At 31.7% G+C, this 16,676-nt stretch overlaps 1 protein-coding gene across 1 annotated transcript; it reads left to right on the top strand.

The window, feature by feature from the left end:
• The first annotated feature begins 466 nt into the window (after positions 1-466).
• On the top strand, positions 467-15,704 carry LOC143078848 (uncharacterized protein YfbL-like). Its single transcript, XM_076253848.1, has 8 exons — positions 467-603; positions 2,123-2,316; positions 3,600-3,708; positions 4,856-4,987; positions 6,464-6,672; positions 11,970-12,282; positions 12,577-12,726; positions 14,939-15,704. The coding sequence occupies exons 1-8, from the start codon at positions 555-557 to the stop codon at positions 15,121-15,123; spliced, it is 1,341 nt and encodes a 446-aa protein (XP_076109963.1). The 5' UTR covers positions 467-554; the 3' UTR covers positions 15,124-15,704.
• Positions 15,705-16,676: the final 972 nt, after the last annotated feature.

The following is a 16,676-nucleotide window of genomic DNA, read 5'->3' as shown; positions in this document are numbered from 1 at the left end:
TACAATGATTTATGTATTCTTATTTGGCTAAGTTTCATTTCCCCACCTTTTTATTGGGGGGAGGGGAGGGTATAATTCCAAAAGTATTGAAAGCCGGTTACCCATAGTACTTATATGTCAATAGTGGAAAATAGTCAATAGCAATCATACTACATTCTCTTATTATTTAGATTACATGCAAGGTGTTTTAACAACTACTGCGCTTGTATTGACTTATACCTATATACCTGGTTATATTTATGATACTTACCCAGATAAAAAAGATTCTTACAGGAACTTTTACAAAATGTTGTAGAACGGTAAAATGAAAAGGCTAGGCAAAAATTATATATATTTATACGTGTATATAATGTTATATTGTGTAGTTGCTGTCTCATTTAAATATATACCATTTCCCTTTTGTGCGCAATACATTTAAATCAAACCGCAATTTAATTCGGTTTTCTGAAAATCTGACATTGATATCTACAAGGACAAATAACGATTTGAAACCTATTTTTAAATGGTTTGGACACGCTTAGACACATTTATGTCTTGTTCTAAATACCTTTAGAATGGTGACTTCAGTATTTTTCTATTATGTAATTAGTTTCTTGTTAAGCTGTAAGTATTATCTATTTAATGTAAAAAGAGTCTTTTTCACAAAAATAATTGGTAAACTAAAATTTATTTATTTATTTTTTGCATTCAAATACATTTTTTGTTGATATCATTACGTTAAAGTTTAATGTGTGCATGATATATTACGTTATCAATAAAAAGTATTTAAACATAATTTTTGGAGAAGTAAAAGTATGCGTAAAATCAGTTTACATATGGGTCAACATATCATATGCTTTTAAATGTGAGAAACAAAATGATAGAAACCTGTCTGCCATGTTCTGTCTTATCATTGATTAAAAACCAATGTGTAGTCTTTGAAGGCTGAGTTTCACTGCCTTACTTATTTAGCTTTATAATAATGCCAGTAACCGTCTATAATTTATAGTTTGTGTACATATTAACTATATGTTGTTTCAATATAGAAGATTTCACGTTAACTACTACGAAAAAGCTAAAACGGGCATATTTTCTAAATATTTGGCAGACGCTAAAATAAGCGATTGTTAGTTGATATTTAAATAGAGCGTCACAAGCAATACAATATCTTTTTAAGGATTCATGATTACAATATCACGTTAAAAACAGATAATATGATTAAAAAAGAGATAATTGACCTCTTCAAATAACAATAGTTTTAACGTTCTCGTTGCCAACGAATAATCCCAGTAATAAACCCATATATTGATACATTGACACATAGATGTTATTAGGTTTTTTTTTAGTTTTTTTTTTAGTTTTTTTTAGTTTTTTTTTTTAATTTAAACTTATTTTATATACATATGTACTTGTATCGTTGTTTTTTTTATGCATAGTAAAGCGATTATAGTAAATGTTTATTTAGATAAGCGTTATATACGCACTGTAAATAATAATACTAAATTATATGTGTACCCTGGTTACAAATCTCTGACAAGAAACTGGAAGTAGAATACATTTTTAAATGGAATCTTTATAGAAATGGCGAGTTAAAGATACGGAAAGCGTAAAATATATGCAACAGCCAAAACAAAAAGCATATTAAACACGTCATTTTGGTTTCATTTAACAATAATAAGAAAATAACCGTAACTTCTATAAAATAAACTTGGAATGCATGCATCTGGATTTATCGTCTTCACGAACGTTGAAATCTAAACATTTGGATACTATTAATGCCTTCTGTTGACAGGATTAAGGTTAACTTTCCTTGGAAATACTTCCGCGAGAAATTTTTAGATTTGTTATGTACAAAAAAACAATGACAACTTTTAAACAACTTAAATCAAACATAATATATTGATTGTTGTTTTTCATATGTGAATTTTTTATCATGCAAAGTAAGTCAAAGACAGTAATACTTATTCAGTTATGACGAATTTTTGGCTAGTAGTTGTATTTCATTTTATACACCTGCTTGAATTTCAAGTAAAATTAAATACTACATGAGGCTGATGTGTATAGAATATTGAATAAAGTTTATCATATGTTCTTTTACATTCTTACAATTGCACATAACTCTGATATAAATATTTTATTACAGTGCATTGTGTAAAATCTGCTGATACACAGTATATGAAGACATCGATCCGGAATTATTTTTCTAATACCAGACATCACAATCCTGAATACAAAGACTATAAATATGCCGCCAAAGAATATATTTTTCAAGAATTCTTAAGATATGGACTGCGAACGCAATATCATACGTTTAATGAATCTTCTGTATCAAAATTTGTAAGTTATAATATGAAGGTTTGAGGACTGGAGTTACTATGCTGTAGAAAAAGCAGTAACGTCTGGATTATAGATTATCGTTTTTGTACTACATGTTTAGATATGGAAACTTTATCTTGCAAAAATCGCATACATGTAAGGTGCTATATCAATGATTCACCAAACAAAAACAAGATAGTGTTTGTGTTTAAATTTTCTTTATAACAATTGTAATTTTATCTGTACTTTGTTGACCCAAACGTCCTTAAGTTGTTTCTAAAATTATAGTATGAAAATGTGTCCTTGAAAACATTAAGATATGATATCAATCGGTTTAGGAATATATATACCTCAAAACAAAATAACATTGTATTAAAAACCAAGTCAATATACTAAAATGTATTATTTATATGGAAAGAATGCACAGCTACCAGTATTTAAATCTCTTACACATGCGTATTCTTCGGCAAAATCTGTGTGTCTTTTGTGACTGAGTAATTAAATAATTATCTTTGAAAATTTGAATGTAAAGGATTCATCAATACAATATAGTAATCGATTACTCTAAAATCTGTAAATCTTTAAGTTAAGTTAAGCTAATATCTTAAGCTCTCTTTAAACAAAATGATACAAAATTTTGAAAAGAGTGTAATCTGTCTAATATACGTCACATCTTGCAAAATTATGTATTTTGAATAAAATGAGATGGGGATTAAATGCAAATAAGTTTTCAATCAAACGACACAAAATATTGAAAGGTTCACACCAGGATTTATTTACAGCATATAAGAAAATATGAAGATATGTTATCATTGCCAATGACAGAACTCATCACCAGAGACAAGATACCAAAGATATTAACATCCTTATGTCAACGTACGGCCTTCGACAATGAAGAAAGCCAATACCGCATTGTCAGCTTCAACAGGCACCGCAATGACAAATGTGAAACAATTCATACGAAACACCTACATACCCGATTTGTCTACAAAACAATAAACGAAAACAAAGATGATATACATATCAAACGAAAACTAATGTTTTTAAGCATCGAACCCTCACCTCACCTAGAACAAAGGTGAAACAGTACAATAGAATAAAACAAAACTATAGAAATCATTAGAAAACGGCTTAATTCATCCAATCGATACTATCTAACAAACAAAAAATTAAATAACAAAATCAAAAAAGACATAAAGTATGGATCTGAGAGTATTCGAATTAACTCAATATTTTACTCTCAATATCGCGTTAAGTAAGGAAAAAGTTGTTTAAATTAAGTAATTAAACGTACATTTTTCAAGGATTATTTCCAATCTGTTATTGGTATATCAAGAGGCGTTAACTTTGGAACAGCAAAAGACCGAATCATTGGACTAGGTGCACATTATGATACAGTTAAAGAAACCAAAGGTAACAATTGTATAATAACAAAAACAGGCATACCTCCACAATTGATAAGCACGATACATGTTGGTTTGTTTGTAAATAAAGGTAACAGTAGTATACCGCTGTTCAAAAGTCATAAGTCGTTTGAGAGAAGAAAAAAATCCGGGTAACAAACTAAAATTGAAGGTAACACATCAACTATAAAAGGAAAATAAGGAAACAACAGAAACACTAAAGTGCAACAAAAAACAACCGACAATGCAACACACACAGAAACGAGCTACCAGATAAAACTGCCATTTTCACGACTTAGTACAGGACATAGCCATACCTCGCGCTTTTATGGCAATGTTAAATATACCACTAAAATGTCAACATTACATGACAGGAACAAATGCATATGCAAGAAAATTCAGGACAGAAAAATAAACAAATGACAAATCAAATAGCACATTTCTACATGATCATACAGTGTATGTTGTAACTCAACGATCCATATTGATAGCTAACACTTTACGTTTTGTTATCCCTATATTAATGAATCCGTATCAAAGACGTATTCATTATGAGTTCGTTCGCATATTCTTTGTTTTAGAAAGAGAAGGCTCGCTTTCTTCAATAAGATTTGACAAGCATATATTTACTCCAGGAATTTTAATGTTACTTCTGTTAACTTTCTGTTAACTTTAACTAACTGGTGCGGTTAAATAAATGCCAATGATCATATTTCGTTGATGTAAAAAAAAAAAAACAATACATACATAAAATTAAAACAGAATGCAGTAGCAGAAGTGATGCAATCGTACCTTTTTTAAAAGAGTTTTTTTTATTAAGAATGTCATTCTAATACAAATTTTGGATAAATACTCAAATTTAGTCAAAACCTGTTAAAATTGAAGTGTTTGAATTTTCTTAATGGTGTAAAATAATTTCAAGGGAAAGTGGCCTAACTTCTTTGGTCTTTTTTTAATAAAAAGTAAACGAGTTGAGATGTAATTAACATTCAAAATGTTTAACAACGTCAACGATATGTAAAAATAATTCCTGTTCAATTAAATAATTTGGTTACGCATATTTCGTGCGCTGGGTATAAACGCACACAGCTGAACCGACGGTTTGGCAAACGTTCAAATATTTAAATGACACAAGTAAAACTATTTATGTTCCACAGGAGTTGATGATAATGGAGCAGGAGTTGCAGCCATGTTGGAAGTTGTTAGACAACTAACTGATAGGAACAGAAATGGTGTTAAAAGGAAAAACACAATGATTTTTGTAGCATTTGATTTGGAAGAAGATGGCTGTATGTATATTTTCTTTGTTAAGTCCAATTGAACTTAAATCCATGTGATATAGGGTTTTCTAATTTTAAAGAGTTCTCTTCCTTATTCTTCAGCAGGATATTATAAATCACATATCAGTAACAAAGATTATTAACAACATGACTGTCTTTTGCCTCAAAGCACCTATCAAATGGAGATACGCAAGTCTAACATTTAGACTCCTTTCGTCTGGTTCTTCATTTTAAAGGATGTTTTAGTAAAAGTATTATAACAGTATTTTATTGGGAAAAACTATATGAATTTGAATCAATTCTTGCAAAATAAAAGCAAAGTTGTTTAAATTTACCTAGGCACATACTAAGATAATTTTTTTGTCAGAGTCCTCATCGGGAGAACGGCTTAATTTTATAGCTGACTATATAGTATGGGCTTTACTCCTTTTTGAAGGCTGTACAGTGACCTATAGTTGTTAATTTCGGTGTCATGTGGTCTCTTGTGAAGAGTTGTCTCATTGACAATTAGACCACATCTTCTTTTTTATTAGTTAGTACAGTTATCTGGATGTATAGATCACTCTATTAAATAACCACCTCTTCAGTGCTTATGTTTAACTCCTTCGTCAGGGTTTGGGCTCTGTTTCGATCTTTAACAAAGAGATAACAAAAATATTGATATTCACCTATATAAAATACGGAGATATGGCATTATCGCCTTTGAGATAACTGTCCATTAGTGACCAAATTCTATGGATGTTAGCAACTTTAGTTATCAAAGGTATTTGACACGCCAGACACGGGTTTCATCTATAGTAGACTCACAAGTGACGCTCAAATCAAAATTGTTGAAAACAAGAACAAGTTTAAAGTTGAACATTGAGGACCCCAAATTCCAAAAAGTTGTGCCAAATACGGCAAAGGTAATCTATGTCTGAACTTTAATAGTTCATCAAAAGGCATTCAACAGTGAACAAAAGCCATGTCATACTAAGCTATTAAAGGCCTGATTAGGATAAAAAGTTCAACAATTTAATCTAGAAAATGAGAAAAACCAAAGACTGATTTATGCTGAAACAATAAATGAAAAACAAAAATGACAGACAGATTCAAACAAAAACTACTGCAAAGCAGGCTCTTGGTTTTATACAGGTACTCTCAATTGTGGCGGAGTCCAACATGTTTATACCCCTTCAGTCCTCCCCTAACCCTTGACAGTGGTTTCACAGCACATAAAAAAAATGTAAAAATCTGTACAAAAGGACACGAATAACTCTAATCATTTAATATACATAAAAGGAACAAAGCACCGATCATATACTACTAGGTCAAAGACTTCAATCAATGAATAACTCATGTTTCCCATGCTAAAACACGAAAACGAATTATTTCATAATGTCAAGTAATTTAGTAGGAAGGCAGAAATATAAAAAGTTACATATACGCACTGCAATGTTTAAGGTAATTACTATAATCAAATTGCGTTTCTTTTTTTTATCGCAGATTGTGACCCATCGCCAAGTTGCAAACTTCCTACTATGCCATTGGCTGGAAGCCGACATTTTGTCCAGAAATGGCTACCTGCTTGGTTACGTATAAATTATGGCAATAATATACCACTAGGAATGCATGGTGTAATTATATTGGACACTATGATGGAATATAATACCTCGGCCAAATCTCAGATGATTCCATCAGAAATTATACCCCTGGTATACTATATATATCAATTTTCCTTTACACGAAATTATATCCCATTGCATAACACCTAAATTTTAAATTAGGTTGACCAAATAGACTTTTAATACAGGTATCGTTTTAAACCACAAAGGTGATTGAAAAATTTAACTTACCTGTGCATTGATTAAATCGTGTGTTTATTTTTGTTGCACTTCGGGGGTTTTGTTGTTGTGCTTCGGGGTTTCTGTTGTTGCACTTTGGGGTTTCTGTTGTTGTACTTCGGGGTTTCTGTTGTTGCACTTCGATGTTTCTGTTATTGCACTTCGGGGTTTCTGTTGTTGCACTTCGATGTTTCTGTTATTCCGTGGTTTCCCTCTTATGTTTGGCGTGTTTCCTCGGTTTTAGTTTGTAACCCTGCATTGATTTCTTTCATGATTTATGACTTTTGAACAGCGGCAAACTACAATTGCATTTATAAACTACATGATGGTATCACTGATATCAATAGATAAATGTTTCTTATTACAGATGTCCCTTTGAAAATATCATTATGGATCATTTCAGTATAATCCTTATGGAAAGAGCATTCCATTACATTTATTCCGTTAGAAACAAATAGTAATATTTTCAAATATTTTGAACAATGATGGGATGAAAGGAAATTGTCGAAAGTAAATGAATCATTAAGAAAAGAGGGAATGGGAAGCGAAAGAAGTCGGCGTTTTACGTTTCCGAAAATTGGTATTACTTTTCCGGAAAAAAGATGACGTTTCCGGAAAAAAAAGGTTTACGTTTCCGCAAATAAATATCTTACTTTTCCGCAAAAAAAGTAACTATTCCGGAAAAAAAAAGGTTTACCTGTTGATTGAAATAATAAAAAAATAAATATTTAGTAAGTTAAAGGTCATCATAACAAAGTCTACAGTAGTACATGTACATTCACCGTTTACAAGTTTTGTATTTTGTTCAAGAAGGAAGTCCATCTTTTCCTTTTTATATTTCTGAACAGGTGCTTTTAAAGTTAGAGTTACTAGTATCATCTTTAACTTTGCAAGATGTTGTTTGCAATCGACAAAGACAAAAATGTTTAGATTGGCTAGCGTAAAGCTGCTCGTTCAGGTGGACATGAAAAGACTCGGCAGCATTCGTTGTTCACTTTTCCAGCTCGGGGTCAGGAGGTGATGCCCAAATGGTTGGTGGATATCTCAAATTGCCATCTATATAAAATTCCAATACATAATCGGCAAACTTCATGCATTTATCGTCAGATGGAGCATCTGCTATAAATTCATTTAGCATTTTTCAATCATGTCAAGTGGCAAGTAAGCCAAAGTTTAACTAACCCTTACCAGAGTCAACTATTTATATCTAGTATATTATAGATATAAGATCAGAACCTTTTCTTTATTAAAAAAAATATATAAATTAATTATCTGATATCTATTCAAATATTTATAATTTTCCAAGTAAATTTCGGGAAAAGTAATAAATACAAATTGCGGAAACGTATACTTCAAATTTGCGGAAACGTAGTATTGGGAATATGAAAAATTAGCGGAAACGCAATACGCCCAACGAAGTAACATCCCCTGACTACCCTTATAAATTAAAGTTATGTATATTTGGTATTTTTTATTTTTGCGTTTTCAAAACCTCTTAATTTAAAGAGACGTTAACTCTAGCTTAGTTCTTTTGAACAGGTTGCATACAATGCAAGACCGTCTTATGATATAGGATGATGAAGGTAGCACTCCTCAGTTAGATGTGTAATTTCTAATTTGGTTTGTGTGGATTTTTCAAATATGAGAGCTAGTGGGCAATAAAATTCATTTTTGGATAGCTGAAGATTACGATCGCCTTCATAGTGGGTTCATAGGAAGATTAAATGATGTACATTATGTAATAATATCCTGTTTTCTGTATGACAGTCCTTATTTTCATATCCATACCAGGCATTGGTCCGGCAATTATTGTAATGTTTTTCCAAACTTTTTGTCGCACGAATTTGGGTGCTATAAACAGTTTCAGATAATTAAAAAAAGAAAAAAAAAAAAAACCTAAAGAATCATGTTTTTTGTATTTGATTGTAAAAAATAGTTAATTAGCTTTCAATTAAAACAGGTTGAATGATTGAAATAATTATATTAAATATACATGTTTTGAGGGGAGACAACACTGTAAACATCCTGTTTTTTAGGCAGTGAAAAATGAAAACTTATTTGCAGCCATTGTAGCTCTTTTCGGAGCAGGAGACCGTACCCTGAAACAAGATGTTTTTGAAAGGCCTGGTAAAAACCTATAAATTTCATACAGTTTTGATTATGAAAAATGTGCACGTATCATGTCTTTATGGATATGAACATGACCTGATTTTAGGTTTTTTATGTTCAAATTAGGCATTTTTTTACCCATGTTCTTGGATGGAATTTTTTTAATATGATAAAAGTACACTTTATATTTATTTAATTAGAAACTAGAGAACATTCTGATTCCAGTGATATCTAGTTTTATACAATTATCTTTATTAATCAGTACACCACTAAGGGTCACTTATGCATGGTCCCTCAAAATATGACGTCTTAGAAAAAAAACCGTTGATTGCACCCTTTGTGCTTCGATTTTACGACAACATGAGGCGAAAGACTCCAATTTTGTATTTGAGCAAATGGTAGATTAATGTTAACAGTTTCAGAAAAGGTATCTCTCAAAAGCATTGAAAAACTAGTTTAAACCAAATTTGTGGGGAATATGTGACATTTTCATACCCCTTTTTGCAATATTTCATGGTAAATGAATGCAGAATGTTGCCATGGATATTATATTTCGCCGTTTCAACTTTTGAAAATCAAATCTTTGGAAAATATTGATCACATACATATGCACATGTATAACACAAACAGTTAGAATAATGTATTAGAAAGCCAGGAATAAAAGATAATTAAAAATTTTGCGGTTCAATTTTAATTTTATTTCCTAACTGTGGAGTGCTTCCGAAATCCAGGCTGTTTCAATTCAGGAGCCTGTAATTAAGTGGTTTCCGTTGCATGGTTGCTTTGTAATATATTTGGTTTTTCGTTCATTATTTTGAACATACATTAGACCGTTAACTTTCTCCATAGTTTTGTTTTGCATTTGTCATTTCTGGATCTTTAATAGCTGACTTTCGTCTTGGCTTTACACGATGATGACATTTTGTAATTAATAGCTATGTCATTTGGTCTCTTGTGAAGAGTTGTCTCATTGGCTATCATACCGCTTTTCTTTTTTATACTTACTGATGGGCGGAAGCACATATAGGAGAGTGATATCCGTTGTGTGTAATGCAGTGCGTACTATATTTATAAAGTCCCTTCTATTATGAATTAATTTCGGAAATAGTTTGAAGGTTTTTCAACAAACATGTACATATGAGAAATATGACACCTTTGTGTGTCTTTATTATAACTAGAAATTAGAAAAGAAAATACCGAACTCCTAGAAAGATTCTAAAGCAAATGGCGAAATCAATAGCTCAAACGCATCAAACGAATGAATTAACAATTGTCATATTCCTGACTTGGCACAGGTGTTTTCATATAAATGATCATTACACAGCTGCTATGGTAAGCAAGAAAGAACAAATGTTCTCTGCTAGCATCCATATTTTCAACCAATTAGGACTGTTGTAAATGGCCATCTATACATATTGCATTACAAAACTTTGAAAACATGAATACGTCTATCGTAATGGATAACATGGATACGTCTATCGTAATGGATAACATTGTACTGTTAAAATGACTGAACCCTTATTGCTGTTTGTTCAGTATTGATATACTGACAATCGACTGCAGCTAAATATTACAACTTTGATTGCTTCCAACCTTTGATGTTGCTATATATCTATTCATATTAAAACTAAGCAGTCTAAATAAAATTGAACTTTCGTGTCAGTATCCTTTGGCAAAGAAAGAAAGAAAAGTATTTATGGATAGATAATAATAAAATAGACTGAAACTTCCAGCTTCAATGTTGGTATTATTCAGATTCAGTAGTAACATTAAATTTCGAGTATATTAATTGTATATTATTAGTTATCAAAGGTACCAGGATTATAATTTTGTACGCCAGACGCGCGTTTCGTCTACATAAGACTCATCAGTGACGCTCATATCAAAATATTTATAAAGCCAAACAAAAACAAAAATCCCAAAAGTTGTGCCAAATAAGGCTAATTGTATCTATGCCAGGGATATAACCTTGTATACATCTAAAAATAAGAAAAATTGGTATGATTCCCAATTAGATAACTAACTATCCACCAATGTTCAAATGGCGTGGTTATAATCAATTAAAGTTCATCGTTCGCCTTTCTACAATAAGAATATTCAAAACGGTATAATCAGCTATAAAAAGGCATCGACATGAAAAACGTCAAACAATTCAAACGAGAAAACTAACGGCCTAAAATGCAATTTACGAAACACAAATATTACTTGTTTTGTTGTATCCATTTCAATAACCGTTTTATAAGACTGGTACCTTTGATAACTATTAGCATGTCGAAATTTTCTATTGTTATGTTTAATTGTTTATTTCTCTGTCTGTAATGTTCTTGCATTTATTTGTAGTCCATTCATGTAGTCGTTTACAACTCTAGTATATTTTGTTAGCTATTATTCGTGTGTTTCTCCGTCCTATATGTTCTCCCATTTATTTGTATGCAATGTTGTCATTTAATGTTATATTAAACATTGCCATAAAAGCAGAAGGTTTGGCATGCCACAAAACCAGGTTCACCCCACCATTTTTTTCTTTCTTTAAATGCCCTGTACCAAGTCAGGAAAATGGCCATTGTTATATCATAGCTCGTTTCTGTGTGTGTTCATTTTAATGTTGTGTGTCTGTTGTGTCGTAGTTCTTCCTCAGTTTTAGTTTGTAACCCGGATTTTTGTTTTCTCGATCGATTTATGAATTTCGAACAGCGGTATACTACTGTTGTCTTTATTTATAGTGTTATATTTAACATTGCCATCAAAGCGCGAGGTTTAGCTAGCCCCAAAACCAGGTTCTACCCACCTTTTTTCTTAAAATGTCCTTTCCCGAGTCAGGAAAATGGCAGGTGTTATCTTATAGTTCGTTTCTGTGTGTTTTGCATTGTCGTTTGAGTTTTTTGTTGCACTTCAGTGTTTCTTTTATTTTGTTGTTTTCCTCTTATAGTTGATGTGTTTATCTCAGTTTTAATTTGTAACCCGGATTTGTTTTCTCTCAATCGATTTATGACTTTCGAACATACTACTGTTGCCTTTATGTATATTATGCAGTATCCATTAATCTAAATATTTTTCAGTTTAAAGAGGCATTTCCAAAAGCCTATGCAAGTATAGCTTCTGACAATTTCCAAGGAGACTTTCTTAATTTGATATACCGACAACAAACTAACGATTCATACTTAGCTGAAGAATTTCTTACGTCTTGGAAAGAGCTGGGGAAACCGCAATATGAAATTGAATCTCTTCCTCTGACGTTTATAAAGTTTAGCGAAATACCATCATCTGCCCAAAAAGATGTCCTGATTAACTTCATACGTAGTGATCATGGGAACTTTTGGGAAAGTGATCTAAATACGAAAGGGTTACCAGCCATCTGGTTGACGGACTCAGGTAATGTTTTATTGTAGAAATAATTTAAAATATATTTTGTTTAACTTTAATTTGTTATGCATGATACCTATTATATGTCCTCAGAATTGACTTGGTATACTATGTATATAACATGTATGAAATACAAAATTAAAAATAAGGACTCTGAGTATTTAAGATTGCTATTAGCGTTTGAGTCATGTTATGAAATTTTGAAGGTGTGGTAATTTTTATTTATATTGCAAATATTTAACGTTGAAAAGTTGTGTTGTGAACATGTGAAATGTAAAATATATCATTTCATTTGTTTTGTAGCCAATTTTCGAGGTGATATGATACAATGTTATCATCATGAATGTGATAATCTACAAGTTATGCTGACCGATGAGAATGTCAATTTCCTTGGAAAAACTGCTGATGCTATCGTTACGACGATGCATAAACTTTCAGAACCATCGGGATCTGGTTTGTAAATTTACTATACATTATTATTAAGTTTCGCGTTTACTCATGATCCGTGTATCACTTGGGACTTTCAGATTTAGAACTGCTTATCAGTAGGAATAAAGAATGTTTTATGTCGTATTTAGATAAACACAACCTATTTAGTTAAATTTGCCAGTTTACCATGAAAAATCTATACTATTTTTAATGTCATTTTAGCCATACATCAATGAACTTTATTTCAAATTAATTCGTTATTGTACAACAACCAAAAACCAATTGGGATCATAACAATACAGACATAAAACATACATTAGGAAAAATCAACCTTAATAAAAAAAAACATCTTAAAAAGTGATTGATCTTTCCAAAGTTACAAAGTAGGGAGCTACGAAATCGACAATGATTTTTTTTGGCAAAGATACATATAGTACATGAAAATTAAAAAACTAAGTTAGTAATACCCATCAAAATAGAAAACTGGATTGGAACAACTCTGATTTGACAATAAGTAGATAAAGTTTCATTGATGCAATTGTTATGACAAATATAAATTTGCGTTGCGCGACATATAATTTCGCAAATCAGTCGTCCTGATAGCATCATTTGAACAACTTTTTCTGTCTGTGATAAAGTTTCAGAATGAAAGTTGTTTATAATGCTTTGGAAATGAAAACACTTTTGCGTTGGCTTTGATACAATTTTCTGGAATCATCTTGATCTGGAACTCTCAAGCCCGGAAATTCGAAGGCAAATGATGTGCAAATACTTCGGAATATATGTTTGTTATTGTTAAAATACGAAATATGAATAACGCTTGAAAAAGAAACATTTTTTTTTTATCTTATTGACATCAACAAATCAAATGATTTAGATGTTTTCCAAAATGCATCAAAATCATTGATACTCGAAAAAGTTAAATCACAAAAATACCGAACTCCGAGGAAAATCAAAGTCGCTTATCAAATGGCAAAATCAAAATCTCAAACACATCAATCGAATGGATAGCAACTGTCCTATTCCTGGCATAATACAGGCATATACGGGTTATGACACGGGTTATGTTCTTCGCATATATATGTTATGATGGTATGATACTAAACCCCTAACGGGAAGGATTGTGCCTGATATTCATATGATGAAGACATAATCCTCAATCAGTTTAATTTAAGTCAGTTAACTGCTAGTTGTCTGTTGTTATTTATGTATTATTGTCATTTGTTTATTTTCTTTGGTTACATCTTCTGACATCAGACTCTGTCTTCTTTTGAACTGAATTTTAATGAGCGTATTGTTATGCATTTACTTTTCTACATTTGCTAGAGGTATAGGGGGAGGATTGAGATCTCATAAACATGTTTAACCCCGCAGCATTTTTGCGCCTGTCCTAAGTCAGGAGCCTCTGGCCTTTGTAAGTCTTGTATTATTTTTAATTTTAGTTTCTTGTGTACAATTTGGAGTTTAGTATGGCGTTCATTATCACTGAACTAGTATATATATTTGTTTAGGGGCCAGCTGAAGGACACCTCCGGGTGCGGGAATTTCTCGCTGCATTGAAGACCTGTTGGTGATTTTCTGCTGTTGTCTGTTCTATGGTCGGGTTGTTGTCTCTTTGACACATTCCCCATTTCCATTCTCAATTTTATGTTCTTATGTAGAAAGTGGTGGATTAATCCTGCTTTTATAGTTATCTAAACCTCGCACTTGTAAGCCATTCGTATACTATTTCATTATATTGACAACGATTAGTGAACAAAACAAACAGACGTAGTAGGTAAAAATAATGTCAAAATTGACCATAGAACAAGAACACAATTACGGGATGTCAAAGTATCGAGCTATGTCAAATGCATATCACGAAATATAAACTAAACAGTAAGAGTAATATTCCAAAAGATAAATAAAAGAATACTCTAACACGTTATTAAGATGATAAACAGTACCCAGAATCTATACTTCAAGACCACCGTGTGTTATTTGTGAAATTGATACGGAATATTTATCAATAAGGTCTTGGTATGTTCCGATGAACTTTTTTTGGAAATGGGCTAGACGTTTTTTGCATACCTTCCGATAAACTTTTTGCATACCTTCCGATAAACTTTTTTTTAATTAAAAGGACGAGACGTTCTTTGCAAGTTATTTCTCAATCTTACCATTGAAATGTATATAATAATTCGTTGAATTGTCCAATTCGTGTTGCTTTTATCAAATGTTCAAATATACTTTTTAGGACTAAAAGATGATTCTTCCCATAAAGGTATCAGTGCAGGCGGTATTTTTGGAATAATAATAGCAGTTATAGTACTACAGATTCCTTTAATTGTGGCATGCATAATATGGAGGAGAAATAAGTCAAATAATGAACAGAAGAGATCAAATGAATTTGAAAACCCGTCTTATGGAAACAATCAATAAGACAGATAGGGGAACGTGTGTCCGGACATAACTTTGTTTTGCTTAACAATGCTGTAAACGATTAAGCGTTCCAATGAACTAACATATATCAAACTCCCTAAATCTATATTTACAGAATGGCTAGGTGTGGTATAATTGATTTATCTTATAAAGTGTGTAATACCTTTTACCGAAGCCAAGTTTTTATTACCTTTATATGTGAGAGCAATACTGTGAATTAAATATTATTCGTGGGACACCAACTTTCGATGATTTCGTGGGTAAAGATTAACCAAGTATTTCAATATTCATCTTTTATAGGCATGTGTACAGACTTTCACAAAACCACGAATCAAAAATAAACGAAAAAAAAAGGATTTTTCCTCCATCTACGAAAACTGGTACCCACGAAAAAAAATTAATTCACAGTAATTTGTTTAATCTGTGATTTAAGTTTTTTTAAACGACAGCATATTATTGAGAGTCATGAAAGAAAGATAAAGGTTCTTTGCTTTTTGAAACACTTTCGACTTGCGTGTGTTATTGTGTGTGTGTGTTCAATATTGTGTCTTGGTATAATATAAAACAAACTATGCAAATTAGTTTTGACTTCTCATAAAAGATTATGTGCGTGTGTGTAATTAACTATTATGCATATTCTTGGGTCCTTTCAAATATGCATACTACGTGGAATATTTGGCATATGATTTCGGGATTTCATCATTAGACTAGAAAATGTTGTAAAGGAAAACAACAAGACAATTATTTCTTGGCTCATAGTTATTGTGCAATGCGCAACACTTGCAAGTAAACAATTAAAACAATATGTTACTAGAAATCGTGACAAACTTTTACCATGGTCAATCATTCAATTTTTTTATGCAAAACTTCAGCAAAAACCATAAAGACGTTACAGTATGGAAACAAAACTGGACAGCCTTTGTTCGGCCAAGCAGGCCCTCACAATTCGAAAAATAACAATCGGTTGGATTTAAGATATGATTAACACACATGTATGAAAGGCCGATCATGTCAAAAACCCGATAAAATAACGCGTTAACATTTAACGCGATAAAATCACATTTAACACGATAAATACAGTTTTAACGCGTTAAAAACGCGTTAAAACAAGATTGTAACGCGTAAAGAAATCAATATATTTAACGCGTTAAACTTTGCAATTATCAAGTTTGGGATTTAACCCGTAGGTGAAAAAAGACGTTTATCGCGATAAAATACCCGTCGCACTGGCCACATGTGTCATAATGAATCACATTTACGCGTTAAATTCAACACAATAACGTTGCTACGTTATATTACTTTAACGCGTAAAAACATCATTTAACGCGATAAAACATCGTTTTACTCGATAAAACATCGTTTAACGCGATAAAACATCGTTTAACGCGTTAACACACCGTTTTAAACGCGTTAAAACATCGTTTAACGCGTTAAAACATCGTTTAATGCGTTAAAACATTGGTTAACGCATTAAAACATCGTTCAACGCGTTAAAACATCGTTGGATGAAGTATCGGGGTGTCCTGGACATTACTGACGAGGAGGATAATGAA

The sequence above is a fragment of the Mytilus galloprovincialis genome, chromosome 6 (assembly GCF_965363235.1).
Source record: "Mytilus galloprovincialis chromosome 6, xbMytGall1.hap1.1, whole genome shotgun sequence".
In the NCBI taxonomy this organism is placed as follows: domain Eukaryota; kingdom Metazoa; phylum Mollusca; class Bivalvia; order Mytilida; family Mytilidae; genus Mytilus; species Mytilus galloprovincialis.
Note: the sequence above shows the minus strand (reverse complement) of the source record. Positions and strands in the feature narration are given on the sequence as shown.

Excerpts from the sequence above, each read along its gene's own strand:
- LOC143078848 (XM_076253848.1), top strand. The coding sequence starts at position 555 with ATGGTGACTTCAGTATTTTTCTATTATGTAATTAGTTTCTTGTTAAGC. Across the intron at positions 3,709-4,855 it reads TACAGTTAAAGAAACCAAAG|GAGTTGATGATAATGGAGCA; the intron begins GTAACAATTGTA and ends TATGTTCCACAG. Across the intron at positions 12,727-14,938 it reads TTCAGAACCATCGGGATCTG|GACTAAAAGATGATTCTTCC; the intron begins GTTTGTAAATTT and ends TATACTTTTTAG.